Source organism: Carettochelys insculpta, chromosome 3, assembly GCF_033958435.1.
Source record: "Carettochelys insculpta isolate YL-2023 chromosome 3, ASM3395843v1, whole genome shotgun sequence".
Taxonomy (NCBI): Eukaryota; Metazoa; Chordata; order Testudines; family Carettochelyidae; genus Carettochelys; species Carettochelys insculpta.
This window is the reverse complement of record NC_134139.1, coordinates 159,192,265-159,208,716: the sequence shown is the minus strand read 5'-3', so window position 1 is coordinate 159,208,716 and position 16,452 is coordinate 159,192,265. Positions and strand designations below refer to the sequence as shown.

Genomic DNA, 16,452 nt, shown 5'->3' with positions numbered 1-16,452 from the left:
CAGGGTGGAGTGGGTTGAGGTTCCTGTACGTGACAACTGTTACTGGCTGGAAGTGGGAGGCTGCCAGAGTTTAAAGGCTCATTCTCTCCCCCACCCAGGAGCAGCTCCTAGGTGTTAGCTCTAGGTGGAGAGGCAGTAACAAACAACTGGGAGCTGCAGGGAAGGACCACTGCTTTAGCTCCCAAGAGGAGGGTCAGCAGCAAAAACAACAGCTCTCTCTGCCCCTTCCAGCTGCTTGCAGCTGCCTTGCCCCTCAGCTGCATCAAGCTTTGGGAGCCTGGCAGCACCATGTGCCCAAGGGGGCCAGTAAACCCTGGCATAAATGTGGGAGGAAGGGGCAGTAGAGCATGGGACCCCATATGCCTGTCTTCTCACTGATTACCACTGGCAGCCGGGTGTGGAGTCTCGGAACTTGAGTATTGTGGGGTATGCCTTTCGTGGCTCAGGACTGATGGTCCAAGCCCCACTATGTAAGCCTCTGGTCTCGAGCTTCTGAAGATTGTTATATGCAGTTCAGAGGTCAGTTTAGATCAGTAGGAAATAGAATTAAAGGGAAACTATTAAAATTTGTACCAGTAGGCCAACAAATTAAAGGAATGTCAATTGAAAAGCCTAACTGAGGGTTTTTTAGCTGTTTAAGCAGGTCCAGCCAAAGAGCTTGTGGGGCCCAGTGCAGCAAGCTTGTTGATTGTGGTGCCTGGTTGGAGGGAGTGCAAGGAACTGAAGGCACAGGACACGGGGCAACCACATTGCATGCTTTGACCTAAAGCCAGGCCTCTGTTTAAGTTACGAGCAACGCATGAGGCTCTGAATCTGCCTTCATGGTTCTGCTTGCATGTTTGGTGTCAAAAATTTGTATAAATGAAAAATTAGGGAATATATTTGTTTTCAGTTTCATTACATTGTGTATTTGATTTAACTCTGTTTTGTTTGGTTCATCATATTGTTGAGGGTCCTATCTCATAGACTGTAGCTTTTTGGTTTTAGTTGTTGAGTTTTCCCTGTCTTTCTTACTGGAAAGATCTTTCCAACAATAGGCGTTCAGAAGAAAGTCTTTTCTTTTCGTTTGGGAGAAAAATCAGGACACACTTACTGGTTGTTTTATAGAAACTTATTGTAAAAAGTTAAGTTGACATCTTATCTTTGCCATGCTAACAGTCCCATCTGGAAAATTAGATGATATATTTTTAAAAGGCAGGTTGTTCTTGTTGCTAAAAAATAAAAAAACAAAGTCATCGGTAGGTAGATTGGCACTAAAAAAACAAATCAAAGTCAGGTACAAAGATGTTTTAATGACAAGAGAACACATACTAATATATTTGCTGTGAATCTCCTAGAAAATGAGCTGTCTTTCAGACTTAATCTGAAGCAGAGCCTATGGAAGTCAGTAGGAGTTGCTTGTTAGCGTGAAACATAGAAGTCTCTTAAACCCACTGTGGATATCTCTAAATGTGTGCGTGTCTGGCTGGTGGTTGAACAAGAGTGCAGCCATTTATCCTTAGTTCGTTCTCCAACTCCCTAGATCTCTATTAACTCAAGAAAGATAAAATAAAATTTGCTTTCCATCCTGTATCTCCTACTGAGTTGTAGAATGTGGTACAGATATAGCACAACTGAGCCAGCCGTAGATAAATTGTTCCAGAAAATAGATTTCCATTGGGTGAATGAATCTTTTACAATGAGACTGTTTTTTAAAACAGTGCTGTTATATTTCTTGCATTATGTAAGATTTAAAATAATGATGCAATTAAAGAAGGGAGTGGTCTTTAATATTTCTAAATTATTAATTGCACATTACTACAGTTTTTATTTTATCTTTTCTTTCCAGCTAAGCCCCCAGTTCTTCAAACATGCATGTATTTAATATTACACACATGAATAATAAACTTCAAGTGTAAATTTTTGAGAGATTGGGGCCCTTTTCCCATTAATGGAGAGAGTGCTGGAATGAAGCACTGCTGCAAGATGTGTTTTTCATAATCTCCTGTTGCTATGTACTCCAAATTAAAAAGGCTATGCAGATTACTTTCATATGCTAATGTACTTATTAACCATATCAAATAATGTTGATCACAGATGATTGTTGATCTTCGTATTGTCTGATTTATAGGGCCTTTTTCTGTTTTGCATGTGTGATTTTTATTAACCAGTGAAATTTTACGACTAAACTAACTTCTGGATAATGTATTTTAAAACTTGTATTCCTCAGTAATTGTCAGCCATTCAACTATTTGCTTTGGTTGATACACATTCATTCTCGTAAATAGTGTTAGAAATATACAACTTGGACATTTTAATCTTTGAAATTAATCATTAATCATGGTCTTTCCTTCCTTGTGCAAGGAGATGTGCATGCCAGGAGATTGGAAAAGGTGTGCTAATCCTAAAGGAGACAATTGGAGGTTTTCATTAATCTGTATCTTTTCTTTATATAATGCAATTCCTTTCTTATATTTGATACTTCAAGTGACTGTATCTCTTCATCTTAGTTTGTGGAGACAAATAGGTATTGCTCTCTAAAGGGAATGGAACAATAACTTCTTCTGCCCTCAAAAATTCTGTTTAATTAAGAGGTTTCTTGCAGAGACGTTGATATTTCTAAACACAGTCAGCTCTTTTGTGATGGTTCTTGTATATTACTGAATTTTTAAATTGAATAGTCAAAGCTGTTTTTTAGTATTTTAATCTGTTGTCATGAATTAATATTTTAAAATGTATTTCTTTCTCTTTCAGCTTTACATCTTCCAATCCAGCCTTACAACATGGGTAAAGTCCTCACACTACAAACTATGAAGCTGTCTGCAGTCAAAATTTTTGGTGTTAATAGTCCAGGATATCAGAACATCTTCAATCACAAGTCTGTAACAGCTGTGCAAGAAGAAATCCTTGATCCTTCAAGCCAGGCCTCAAACCTCCTTGACTTCTGTTTTAGTCTTTGGGCATTACCTTGCTTCTCCATTACCCAACCATAACTCCTGTTACTTACATTATTTTTATCATGGCAGCTGAACACTCATAATATAGACAAAGATTAGAAAAGACCCGATGAAGAACCAAATTTTTCACTTTCTGCTGATTAAATAGGAGCTTTCATTCTTCCCTCTCTCTTTACTCTTCCAACATAAAGGGAAATAGCAAGATCATCTACCTGTCAGATTTGAAATGCGTAATGAGCTTTTTCTTGATTTGTAAGTAAATACACTGAAAACCATTTTAAAATGAATAACAAATTGCATAAGAATAGAAGAACCTTCAGTTTACCAATGTTGCAGGTTCACTGGTAAAAAGAGTGAAAGTTATAATGTAGGTAGTACACATACGTTCCTCTTAGGTAGGATTAGACAAAATCATTTGTAAGTGTGCGTTTACAGCCTCCATAATTGGTACTACTGGTGGAAAGTTTTGAGGTCCCAGACTTCCCATTTTGGAGATAGCCTTACTTCGTTTATAGGAATTTTTTGTGCAATCTTAAATGCAATAAAAGTTGTCGTTTTCATAAAATTCCGAAAAAGTTAAGGATCTCTTGTCGTCATATAGTCATTTCTTTTGTTTATTCATCCCAGAAAGTTCAGAGTGAGGTCATGTTTGTTGTAAAAGAAATATATATAAAATTCATTCTGATTTGAGAAGTCTATAGGCCTTGTCTCTTAAGAGTCTTACTTTGTTTTCATGGATCTTTAACAAATAGAAACTATACTATGTATAGCATGTTTGTCCTTAATAAAGCAGAAATATATGAGGTTTTTGAGCAACATTAAGTTTCTCTTTTGAAAACTATCTAGCACCTCAAATGTACTTCATGGCTTGAAATTATCCATATTAAATATAGATAGAATAATTAAAGATTCCCTTAAAACACGACACTTGCCTTTTTCAGTATTTGTTAACAAATAGCATAGGCTTTTCTAGTGTGTGTTTCAGACAGGCGAAATTAAAGTTACAACACTTGATTTACAGAATAAGATATTTCAGGCTGATAAAGCTGTCAATATTTAAGGCTCTGAAAAGTAAAGGCTTCATACTTAACCGCCTAGCTCTTCCAGTATTCAGAATAAAATGGATAGCCAGTGAGAACTTCACAGGACCAAATCCTAAGCTCCTTCAACTCCTGGGTTGATGGTGCTCAAGTACCTCTTTATGTTTGGGCAATACGTTGTTCCTCTTGTGAAAGTAACCATACTGACGGAATATTCAAAAATCAGTTTACAGAGATCTTTTCTCTACCCTTGATCATCTTAATCTATTTTCTTCATTTAGAAAGCAATCTAAATGTTTGATGATTTTTTCTTATCTCAAAAAACTTTAATGGTCATTTAACTGCAGAAAAAGTCATGAAGATAAAGCCAAAAGTTTCTTTGTTCCTTCAGAAGTTGTCTAGTCTTGGATTTTTCATATCTGCATTTCCATATCAAATTAGCATATGAGAGTTAAGCAGTGTCTAAATTTAATTCCACTTCAAGGATCAGGCACAACTCCTGACATTACATACCTTGTTTCACTCAGATTTTGACCAAAATGAATTAGAAGAGCGTTGGTACAACAAAAATGGACAAAATGTCTTTGTTTACACATGACAAAAATTAAACTGACTTTGTTTTAAAAAACAAACTATTTTCCAGCTAAAATGGAAACATTTTGTTTTGATCTCTGTTGCAGGGATGCTTTTTTTATATCCATTTTTGATATGCTAGAGCTTGACCTACTTTTTCTTACATTGAGGCAGACATTTGTTTTCTAAATGGAACATATTCCCATGGGTCATTGAATTGTAAAACAGGAATTCATGCTAAGTATACTTCCATCAGGATTTGCCACATGATTGACAGTAAAGAACAATTTTCTAGCTTTTAATATGTCTTCAGTCTCTTTGGATCTCTGGATGGAATGTGCATGGAGATTCGGGTGGTGGTTGTGGTGTGACTGTGAAAAGTGATTGCTTCCAAACCTGACCGAGGCTTCATCTACAGTTATTGGGAATGTTGACAGCAGCGACGCAATTTTAGGTACACCAGTGGCGTACCTAAAATGGATTTTGCAGCCTTTGACATTGGTCCCTGTTTTCATGGCTGAATGTCGATGGGAGTTCTCCTTCTGTGGACATTCCTTAATTCTTTTCGGCTCACAAGGAGTTCTGGGTTCAACGTTGATCCTGGCATGTGGTTTTTGACACGTGCGAAACTGTGTCCCAGAAGATTGAACCAAAGTGTTTGATCTTCCACATATAGTGTAGACCTAGCCCAACTTCCTTAACTTAATTGCCAGAGTATAGATCTGAAAATACTCCTAACTAGAAAGTTTGCAGGAAATAGTAGCTTTATGATTAGAAATCAGCACAACTGTAAGTGCTACTTGCAGCATGTTTTAGGCAAAACAAACACTTAAGAACTAAATATACACAGATAATTAGTAGTGAGAAGATTGTTTTTCTTATTCACAAACCAGATAAGAATAACTGGATTGTTTGAGATAGGGAAACACTAGTTGTGTCAAGTAAAGTTGGAATCTCAAAGAAATTAGCTAGCTGGAAGTGATCATTTTCTAAAACTACTGGACATATTTCTCCTATTACACCAATTTCACATCAGTGTAACTTGAATGACATAACTGCTGATTTATAAGTGATCAGAACCAACACAGCCATATTGAATAGATTCCTACTCTTGGGTCTCAAAATTTCTAGTATTAGACAAATAGGCTTTCAGGCTTTTTGGTCTTTTGAGGTTCCTGTAGCCTCTTACACAGTCTGTGTTCCCTGTTGAGTGAGAATCAAAGATTTTTCCAAACTTCTAAGCGTAATATAAATATATTCTTGCAAAGTCAGTGAGTCGCTAAATAGCTTCAGCATCCCAGCTGTGAGAAGATGGCAGGTAGGTGAATAGGAATCTGATTATTACTTGGGATTTTTTTTTTGAGAAAAGGAAGTTAATAGACCTCATTCCTGAGTCTTTTTGTTTAGAGCAGAGTAGGGTTTGCAAATCATTGTATTTTAACTTGCTTCTAATGCTGTTGCTGCAAAACTGTTCAACTTTGCACCGTGGTGCTTTTTAAATTAGTGTTGTCTTTCATTTATTTGGTAAGAATTCCCTGATCAGGGTGCTCAGCGTTGAAGAACCTATGTACATTGCTAAAGAAATTCTTGTGACCAGTATGGTTTTCATTCATTCAAATTGTAACTCCTTTTTTGTTTTCCAGACTCTTAAAGACAAAATAGGAAAAAGCTGAGGAGGAAAATATGGCGTCAGACATGAGAACTCTGAAATTTCATTTCAGTTGTATAATGATTCTCAGAGTTAGCATGTCTCAGTTTTAAGGAAAGGGGTTATATAAAAAAAGGAGAAATAAGGACAGGTAAAAAGAATAGTATTTCAAGATGGATATTCATGTATTAAATATGTAGTTTTTAAAGAGAGATTTTCTGTGTTCAGAAATGATTTGACTAGAACATTATCTATGATTGACAGAGAATGGAGGACTTCACAGTATACCCAGATTCTTGCAGAATCTTAACCTTGTTAGAGGCCCGTGGTCTTTGCAGACATTAAAAAATGAATCTTATTAATTTTAATTAAAGTTAACTCTATCCACAGAATACAAAAGTAGATCTATGAGAAGACCAAATTAGATGACATTACTCTTTGAGCAGTCAACATTTCATGGGTTGAAAAGTTTTCTCAAATGTCCACCAATATTACCTCTAATTTTTTCATCCATATGTGGAATACGTCAAGTGCACAGAGATGTGTGCATGTATACCACTAGTAGAAACATACTATCAGGTGTGAGAGTTCTGCCATTTAGCTGGGTGGCATTTGAATCTCTCCTGGCTGGCCACCCAAGCACTTAGCTTATAGGGAACACTGATGTCCACTGACTTGGGTGAATGCATGTACAAAGTTTAGCAGTGTAGTGGAAAAAGTGTGTCCACGAATATGGTGGGCAAACCAGACAGATAACATTGCAATAAGAAAATGAGCATTGCTTCACAAAACTACAAAGGAATAAAGCAAGATGTAAGAATTTGCTGAAATCAGTTGCTGTTATTATTCTGTCAGATTCTTAATGGCTTGTGTTTTGGGCAGTAGGAATTCTTTTGTTCATTATCAAAATTTCTGAACTTTTTTTTAGTGCTTTGGCAGCTTATGTTAGTTCAGTATTTGATATATTGGTTATTGCACAGAATTAATGTGCTCAGGCCAGAAAGTTATCTTTTTAATGCTTGTGTTCATTAGTCTTTAGAGACTTCTTTTGCTTTCCCATGACTTTTCTCTAAACTGTACTCCTAACAAGGACTTCTTTATGTCTACATGGGTTACGGGTGGGATTTCATATTGAGGTCCTGGACTATTATGGCACACTTTGAGTTTCACATGGGTGGATCTAACCATGTTGTAAGGCTGGAAAAATGGATGTAAAGCTTAAAAAGAGAACAATATATCCGGTAAGGCCAAACTACTCTATTTTGATAACATTTAACGAGTAGCCTATAGTTGATATGAAATTCTACCTCCCTCTGTGCATTGATTAATACTGTTTTGTTTTATTTTCAGGTTTATGGTTGGCTGTGGTAGGTGTGATGATTGGTTTCATGGTGACTGTGTTGGTTTGAGTCTTTCTCAAGCACAACGAATGGGAGAGGAAGATAAAGAATATGTGTGTGTGAAATGTTGTGCTGAAGAAGACAAAAAAACAGAATCTTATGATCATAATATAGCAGACACTCAACTAAAACTTGAAGCATCTAGAGAAGATAGAACAATGGAATGTGAAAAACCTGGAACATCAAAGCAAACTACCACTGTAAATACCAATATAACAAACGAGAAAGTGAAGCAGACAGATGATACAATGAAGCACAAAGTAAAAATTTTTAGACGGGTAAGGCTGGGTTAAGATGTTTAAGGTTGCTTAAAATAATTCTTTACCATTTGAAATATTATAATTCTTATTCCGTTCAAATAAAAATATTCCCCTCCTGCCAAAGTTTACAACTCTTCATAAAACTTCAGTCAAGGCTATAACTTGTCATTTAGTATCTTTGCCACAGGAATACTGTTGTTTTTAATTGGTTTGGCTATTTTGGAGTGAGCGCTTATGCTAAACTGCTGTTTACATTGTGTTGTGTGCTGTGTGTATCTTCGTGTATGCATGCATGCAAAATATGATTTTGAAAACAGTATACCATCTTAATAGTTAGAGGTTTTCTTGCTTGGCACTCTCTACAGTAAACTATCTCATTAACAGGGACAAAGTGGCATTATAGTTTTGCAGGAGGAAAAACTCCCTCAGACAGAGATTCAGACATCTTCCAATAAATACATGTTTGACATTTGGTAGTGGACGGCAAGTATTTTTCGAACCTTTTTGTGCTCATAATATAAAGAGAGCTTACTTAAATTCCATTCTGTTCAGGTGCCAATTGCATCTGTTTAGGTACATATAAGTACCTGTGCAGCGAGCCTTTTGAATACCTGATCTGAGTACTTCCTGATCTTTCCGGACCACTTTGTGGGTTTTTTTGTGTCTGATGTTCATGGAAATGTCTTGTTCATAGAAATGTCTTTTAAACCAACTTCTCAATTAACCTTTTTTGGAGATAATTTGCTTTAGTCACTTCTTTCAGTGCATTCTTTTATAGATACTGAGAGCATGGATTTCACTGCCATTTGATGTAACTCAATTCAAACTGATACTCTTTATTTTGTTTAACCCAACAGTACTATTACCTTTTATTTTTTAAGTCCTGCTTGTTAAATTAGGACAGATTCCTTATTAGGAATTTGCCTAATACCAGGTGACATGGTTTAACTAGTTACCCCAATGCTAGTCCTGTATTATTTAGGAGGATCAGTGAAGGTTTTGTATGTCATGTTGTATTACTCTGGAGAATTGGGTTAGTAGTTCAGCAAGTAAAGTGCTGTGCTGTTACTGTTTCCCAGTTTGCTATATTATATAATGCACAAATCCAGTGAATGTCAGTGTGACTGTTAAGACACAATGAAAGCAGCGCTTTAGTTCCTTGAACCACTTAAGCTTTTTTTTTTTTAAACATTGTGGTTTAAATCATTGATTTAATAGAAGGGGGGAAAAAGATTTAAATTACTAATTTGTAAGTCTTCACTCTTTTAATTATCTCATTTCAGCTTGTCAAAATCCAATTTTTGGAGCAATGAAATGGCTTTAATTATGATTATTCACATTCTTTATTTTGATATGATTAAAATTATGAATTTCATAGCTAACATTTAATTTAAAACCCAATCCTAATTAATATTCATTGTAACATGATTGAACATTATAACGTTTATAATTCAGCTGAAGATAATCACCAAAACCAGCGTGTACAATTATCTAACTGGAAATAAAACTTCCTCAACTTTTAATGCATGTTTCATTCCTATATTTCCTATGAGGACCATTCTGAAAATATTTATTATATATTTCAGAAATTTTACTGGTTTGGGTATGAGACAGTAGTGAGATGATATATTACCTCATGTACCTTGTGTCTCACATTCTGGGACTAAAATGGCTTCAACATTACAAACAGCAACTGATTTTTGTTTGGACAGTTCTTGAGACAGAATTACAAATTCAAATGTAAATTTTTAACTAGTTAAAATTAAAATAGGTTTAACATGCTTTTTCCAAGTATTTTATTTTATTTAATTTTTAATGTAGCTATTGAGAAAATATTGTATGTCCTTTGTAGGCCCACCGTCACCTTGTTTTTATTTCTCTTGCTGGAGTTAAGAAAAAAAAGGGAACTTTATTCATTAGAATAATTAAAATAAAAAAGCTTTGAGTGAGCCCTTTGGGCCTTTTCGCAGGTTGTTAAATGGGAAATGGGTCTTTTAACATCCCCCCCCTTCACCCACACTAATTGCATTGAAGTCAATGGGAGTCTTTACATTGACATTTGAAGAACACTTCTGTTTTGCCTTTTTTGTGTGTAATATCTATCTATCTGTCTGTCTATCTGTCTATATTTACATACAGTAAATTCCTTGTTTAAAGAAGTTCTATTTTCTCAGATAATTGTTTATAATTTTTAACTATATCTGTGCTGACAGATTACAGCCATCGTCAAAATCACTCATATGTAATAAACCTGGAAAGGTGCACTGCAAACGAGATTAGTTAAAAAGGATCTATCTATCTATCTATCTAGAAAAATATAGAGATATATATATCCTTTTTAACTAATCTCGTTTGCAGTGCACCTTTCCAGGTTTATTACATATGAGTGATTTTGATGATGGCTGTAATCTGTCAGCACAGATATAGTTAAAAATTATTAACAATTAACTGAGAAAATAGAACTTCTTTCAACAAGGAATTTACTGTATGTTCTCTGCAATGCATCCTTGGTAGTACACTATGAGACCAAGGAACAGAGGTTTTAAAGTAACTATAAATACTGCTTTGTGGTAAATTGATACCTTTTTCAATGAAGCGAGTCTTTGTCCACAAAAGCTTATGTTCCAATAAATCTGTTAGTCTATAAGGTGCCACAGGGTTTCTTGTTTGTTTTTGCTTTTTAAAGAAGCATGCCTTAAGATTTTTTTTTTCCTTTCAGGAATCAGGTGATGGGAGGAGTTTGTCAGAATGCAAAGATTCTGATATAAAAAAAGGACAAGTTCCTATTCGGAAGATGGGACAAACAGTTACACTTCCTCGTCGAAGCTCTGAAGAGAAAAGTGAAAAAATAAATAAAGATTCTCTTAATGTTTCTTGTTCAAGTGAAAAGGCCACAAAATCAGGTAATAAGACTCCAAACATCAACTGTAATTCATGTGTAAATACAGCAAGATGTGAAATTCCTCTGTCTAGCAGAACTTAAATGTTGGTCCATGGAACACTTGCTTGTGGTATGGCAAGCTGCTCACATGGTGGCTTTTTTTTTTTTTTGGTTTTGGTTTGGGTTTTTTTGGGTTTTTTTACTTTTAATATTCTTTAGCAGTTGAAAATGCATGAAAAACTTTCTTCAAAGCTGTTTTTCCACATAAGTTCTGTAATTGCTGCACAGAGAGGAGGAGAGGATGTCCATGGAATAAAGAATGGTAGAGGAAAGTGCTTGCAGCCTGCTCAGTTTGGAGTACACTGAAGAACATTTTCTGCTCTTAAAAAAATATGAACTGCTATGTTTGTGAGCTTGTGTATTATGGTTGCTATATACATAATATGTACTTAGAATTTCTTTATTCTTCTGCTTCTAAAATATCACATGGCTACCTATGGAGGAAAAAAATCATAAATCAACATACTACAGGAGTCTGGGAATATGTTTATCAGAAGTGACGGTAACTGGGATCACTTGTAGAAGTCTGAGAAAATTTTCTTGGGAATCTGATAGTTGATATTTTATAATTAAATGTTGGACGTTTTTCTTCAGTACATTTTGTATATGAAAGAAATACATGTGTATAAATAAAATTAGTACAGGTTGAGCTTCTCTAATCTGGCATACTCTGGTCCAGCAACATCTGTGGTCCAGTGTTATTTTAATTAGCTGGATGTCCATTTATCATGGGTGTGGCCAAGTTTATTATGATCCCCGTGTTCTATGTTGTTGTTTACCTCACATTTATCCCAAATGTCTTTTAAGAGTCCAATAAGCAGTGGAAGTGTTGGTAATGCTCCCAGGCAATCTTGACTTCTTGTGGTTTGGCAAATTCTCTGATTTGTCACCTGTCAGGTCTTCAGAGTTCTGGAGGAGAGAAGTTCAATCTGTACAAATAATTTTTATAAATAGTAAAAGTTAGATACTTTATAACGCATTGTTTTTCAAGACATTAGGCTTTGGACATTAACTCTTTTAAGGGGTGAGATTGTTTGTTTATTTGAAATTCTTATTCTCCATATGTTTGTTGTGTTCTGGGGTTAAATAGGAGACATCATCTGCCCTCAGAATTTTTAAATCATCTGAATAAAGATCTTTCCATGAACATCCTATATTTAAAAAGCAAGCAGAAATACCCTTTTTCCCCTCAATATATATTTTTGTAAATTAAACTTTAAAGCTTTTTCCAGACCACTTAATATATGGACTAAAATCTACTGTCTACACTTATTAGGTCATCTTTATGTACTTATTTTTAAAATCACTTCAGGCTCTTTTTTTTTTAAAAAAAAAAATAAACTTTCAAGCTACTGTAAAATTATCTTTCACACTCTAATTTTTAGCTTCTTTTGATTTAGGTGTTCATGAGAAGCAAGAAGTCAAGAAAAAGAAAACTGAGAAAGGGGGAGCAACTGTTAACATACCTCCATCAGCTGTGCCAGCTTCCAAACCTTCTGCTGATCAGATAAGACAAAGTGTCAGACAGTCTCTTAAAGAAATCCTGATGAAAAGGTATAGGTATATTGCCAAACAAATTGTTTTCATTTATAGTTATTTATTTATTTTTTTAAATATATACTTTTTTTCCAGACTTACAGACTCCAGTTTGAAGATTCCTGAGGAAAGAGCAGCAAAAGTTGCCACACGGATTGAAAAAGAACTGTTTACATTTTTTCGAGACACTGATGCTAAATATAAGAACAAGTACAGAAGTTTGATGTTCAATCTAAAGGATCCCAAAAACAATGTATGTGTTTTCATCTCAAGTTCTTTCACATAAAAACATCCTTTAGCTAATTAACTGTTTCACATCCCATTCCCCCCCCCCATTTTTTTTTTACTGTTTCATATTTTATGGAAGTCATCTCCTTCTGTATTTCTCCATATTCTTTCCTCTTTTCTCCATTCAGCTAAGACCTCGGAGTCTTCAGTGTTCATGTTTCCCCATATTGATGTACACCTTTCTTGGCAACATTGTAGGTTGTTTCTCTCCTTTTAGCTATATATATATATATAGATAGGGGTGTGGGTATGTGTGTGTGTGTGCGCTTTCCGTATAATATTTCACACAAGTCCACTTTCAGTTCTGCCCAGAGTCTTGCCCTTCCATTTCACCTTTATTACATTCATTTCAGAATTGTTGGTCCTTTCCACACTACTACTACTACTACTACTACTACTACTACAGTAAAAGCTTTAGTATCCATCATCCTTAAGGAACCGGGCATGCTAGATAATAAAATGTGCCAGTTAGTAGTGCTGGGGCCAGCAGCTGGCCCAGCCCTGTCCCTGTCCCTGGGCTGGGCTGTGGACTGCTGGCCCTGCAACAGCAGAACATTGGCCCTGCACGGTCTGGCCAGAACTGGGCATACTAGTTAAGTAAATTTGCTGGTTATTTGAGTGCTGGATGACCGGACTTTTACTGTATGTAACATTTTCCTGTGAAGACATTTAATTAGAATGCATCATCTCGCTTTTGTCCCACCCACTACCTGCCATCATGCTTCTGGTTCTCATGCTCAAGTGTTTTAACAAGAAAATTGTGCTGGTTCTTAGAATCCTGTCTTTTCCTCTGTTCTTGACCATTTTCTGTTTTGCCCTTCTTGTGTATCTTCCACAGGACTGCACCCTTGTCTTGGTTCCTAGATCATTATGCAAGTCGAATGCTAATGATTTAAGGCCGTGTCTACATGTGCCCCAAACTTTGAAATGGCCATGCAAATGGCCATTTCGAAGTTTACTAATAAAGCGCTGAAATGCATATTCAGCACTTCATTAGCATGCGGGCGGCTGCGGCACTTCGAAATTGATGCGCCTCGCTGTCGCACGTCTCGTTCAGACGGGGCTCCTTTTCGAAAGGATGCCGCCTACTTTGAAGTTCCCTTAATGAGCTGATGGGAATAAGGGGACTTCGAAGTAGGCGGTGTCCTTTCGAAAAGGAGCCCTGTCTGGATGAGACACAAGGCGCGTCAATTTCGAAGTGCCGTGGCCGCCCGCATGCTAATGAAGCGCTGAATATGCATTTCAGCGCTTCATTAGTAAACTTCGAAATGGCCATTTGTGTGGCCATTTCGAAGTTTGGGGCACGTGTAGACATAGCCTAAGAGATGCAAACTTGAGCTAACTGTTCAGTGGGTAATACAGAAAGCTCTGCAGAGCCTCCTTTGGAAGTACAATGAACTGTTTTTTCTTATCTGTTTTACGTTGCTACCCTAGTGACTTGAACCCGTTTAAATTGGTTTAAAATTATATGAAAACTGTGTACAGGCTATTTGCTCTCATTCTTCCTTCAACGCTTTTTCTGCTAAGTACTGTATGGAATTTGCTACCTTCTTTTTCATTTTTTTTAAATATCTTTCATGAAATCAGTGCTGCATTGAGTCTGTTAATTTTCAATTTGTACATCATCTTATAGTATGTTTCCTTAATTGTAAATATGGAATATTTATATAAAAAAGTTTAACCAGTTGCAGACTTTGCTCTAGAGAAACAGTTAATAGCCTTACAGTATTATCTCCCTCCACAAAACCTGTTAATGCTTTCCACAGTAATATTTCTAATGTTGTGGACATTGCTATAAGGTAATTTGTATTTCAGTGAATAATGAATTACAGATAAACATCTCTCGTGCCAGTATTAAGTATAGACTGTATTCTCAAAGCTTATTCTTCTACTCTGGTTATTTTAGTTTGCTGGTCATTGATTTATTGTCAGAAATCAATTTTTTTTTTACAGCACTAGTTAATGTTTGTCCTTCTTACAGATATTATTTAAGAGAGTACTAAAAGGAGAGGTTACCCCTGATCATCTCATAAGAATGAGTCCAGAAGAGCTCGCTTCTAAAGAGCTTGCTGCTTGGAGACAAAGAGAAACCAGACACGTAAGACTTGTCAACTGCTGTTGTAGAGTGAGATATGTAATGATCTTTCAATTACATTTGGCTTTAAAGATACCCGTAAACTTTCAGAAACTCAAAATACTCATTGTAAAAGATCAGATTCAATGAGACTTGATTTGGCTAAGAAGATCCTTCTGCTATTCTGGAAGGAAGGGCAGAAACCGTACTCCCATGAACTAAGACCAGAAAGCTGAATGTAGTAACTATTGCATACAAAGGTGTATTTGAAGAGAAGAGCGAAGAGCTGGATCATGTGAGTCATTTTGTGGTGACAAGAAGAATTCCTGTGGCACCGTATAGACTAATGTTTATAAGGTGCCACAGGCATTCTTGTTGTTTTTGAAAATACAGATTAACTCGGCTACCTCTCTGATTTTGTGGTGAGATGATTTTAAAGTAGGTCAGCCAAACATTTGATTTATGCTAATAGGCCATCTAAGAAGCCTAGAGTCCTGCCTAATGGTAGATGCAGACAGTTGCTGCTCTAAGAGGGAATATGAGTTGATGAACATGGTTCGCTGAGCTGTAGTGCCAGTGAAGCAAGAGGCTAGCTGCTGCCTCCAAACCAAGAGCCGTATATTTTTCCTTTCCCAGTACAGATGCTTATATTCCTCTCCTTCCTCCTAACCCTGATACAGTAGCAAGAGTCTAGGGTCACCCTAGCATTTATACAGATTTTTTCAAGGAAAGACATGTTTCATGTAACTGTCTTAGCTTACCAGCTTGAGCATCTGTTATTGATTATATGACATGTCAGAGCAGAACTGTAGAACAATCAAAGGAAAATAGAGAGGCTAAAAGTCTCACTTGTCAGCTTCAAGAGAATGATATAAAGTGAAATAGTTTCTTCAGACTACAGGAAGTTTAATAGTTTGAAAAGGATTGGTGAACTCACAATAAACTTCCAAATTTAAGCCTTCTGCAGCTACGTTACTGTGGTTGAAAGGGGATGCAAGATTACAGATGGTGATATTTTGTTGGGAAGACACACTTTTTTTTATTTCCAAATTGAGTTTGAGGCTCTGTTCATGTGGGTACTATTTAAGGAACCTAATTAGATAAACTCAGTTGTTTGCCATTGCTGGTGTAATTATTTATGCAATGTTTTACCACTACATAAATTTAACCTTGAATTCATAGCTGAATGGTATTCATATAGTTGCTCTAAATATCACTAGTAGCCTGAAAATAAGCAATTTACTACATTCAAATAGTAACAAAGCATTTACAAATATTTGATCAAGTTACTAACTGAATAAACCCAGGAGTGCTTAAATCAGTATTGGCCAGCTCCAACTTAAATCAGGCTGGTGTAGGCAATGAATCTTCTGACAGATCATCCTTTTATGTGCTTTGTATAAACAAGTGATGTCATATTCTGTTGCTGACTTAGGTAAAAACCAGGTTTTGACCAATTCAGGGTCACTGCTGGTTCAGCTGTGTAATCTTTTCTTAATAATTGGGGCCGCTTCTTCCTTCTGTCTTTTCAGTTACCTTTCAGGTCCTGTTTTTCCAAATAAGCCTTTTTTTTTCAGGCCTGAATAGGAGCTCTAACAAACCTAAATGGTAAAATGATGGGGTATAAATTAGCTGTTACCACTCAAGCAAGAGATCAAGAAAGTGTCATTGTGGCTAATTTTCTGAAAACATCTACTCGTTGTGCAGTGGCAGTCAAAAAAGCAAACAATGCAGTGACTCATTAAGAAAAGAATAG

General features: G+C 36.1%; 1 protein-coding gene across 7 annotated transcripts in view; it reads left to right on the top strand.

Moving 5' to 3' along the window:
- PHF3 (PHD finger protein 3) overlaps window positions 1-16,452 on the top strand; it is a 76,841-nt gene that overhangs the window by 42,945 nt on the left and 17,444 nt on the right. For 5 of the 7 annotated variants that reach the window (XM_074991092.1, XM_074991093.1, XM_074991098.1 and 2 more), the window contains 5 exons: window positions 7,548-7,875; window positions 10,577-10,760; window positions 12,199-12,352; window positions 12,431-12,587; window positions 14,604-14,720. In XM_074991092.1, the coding sequence (XP_074847193.1) occupies window positions 7,548-7,875; window positions 10,577-10,760; window positions 12,199-12,352; window positions 12,431-12,587; window positions 14,604-14,720 (940 nt within the window). Of the gene's footprint in view, window positions 1-2,790; window positions 3,189-5,563; window positions 7,439-7,547; window positions 7,876-10,576; window positions 10,761-12,198; window positions 12,353-12,430; window positions 12,588-14,603; window positions 14,721-16,452 lie in introns of those variants that run through there. The other 2 variants (XM_074991096.1, XM_074991097.1) reach the window with 2 other exon arrangements.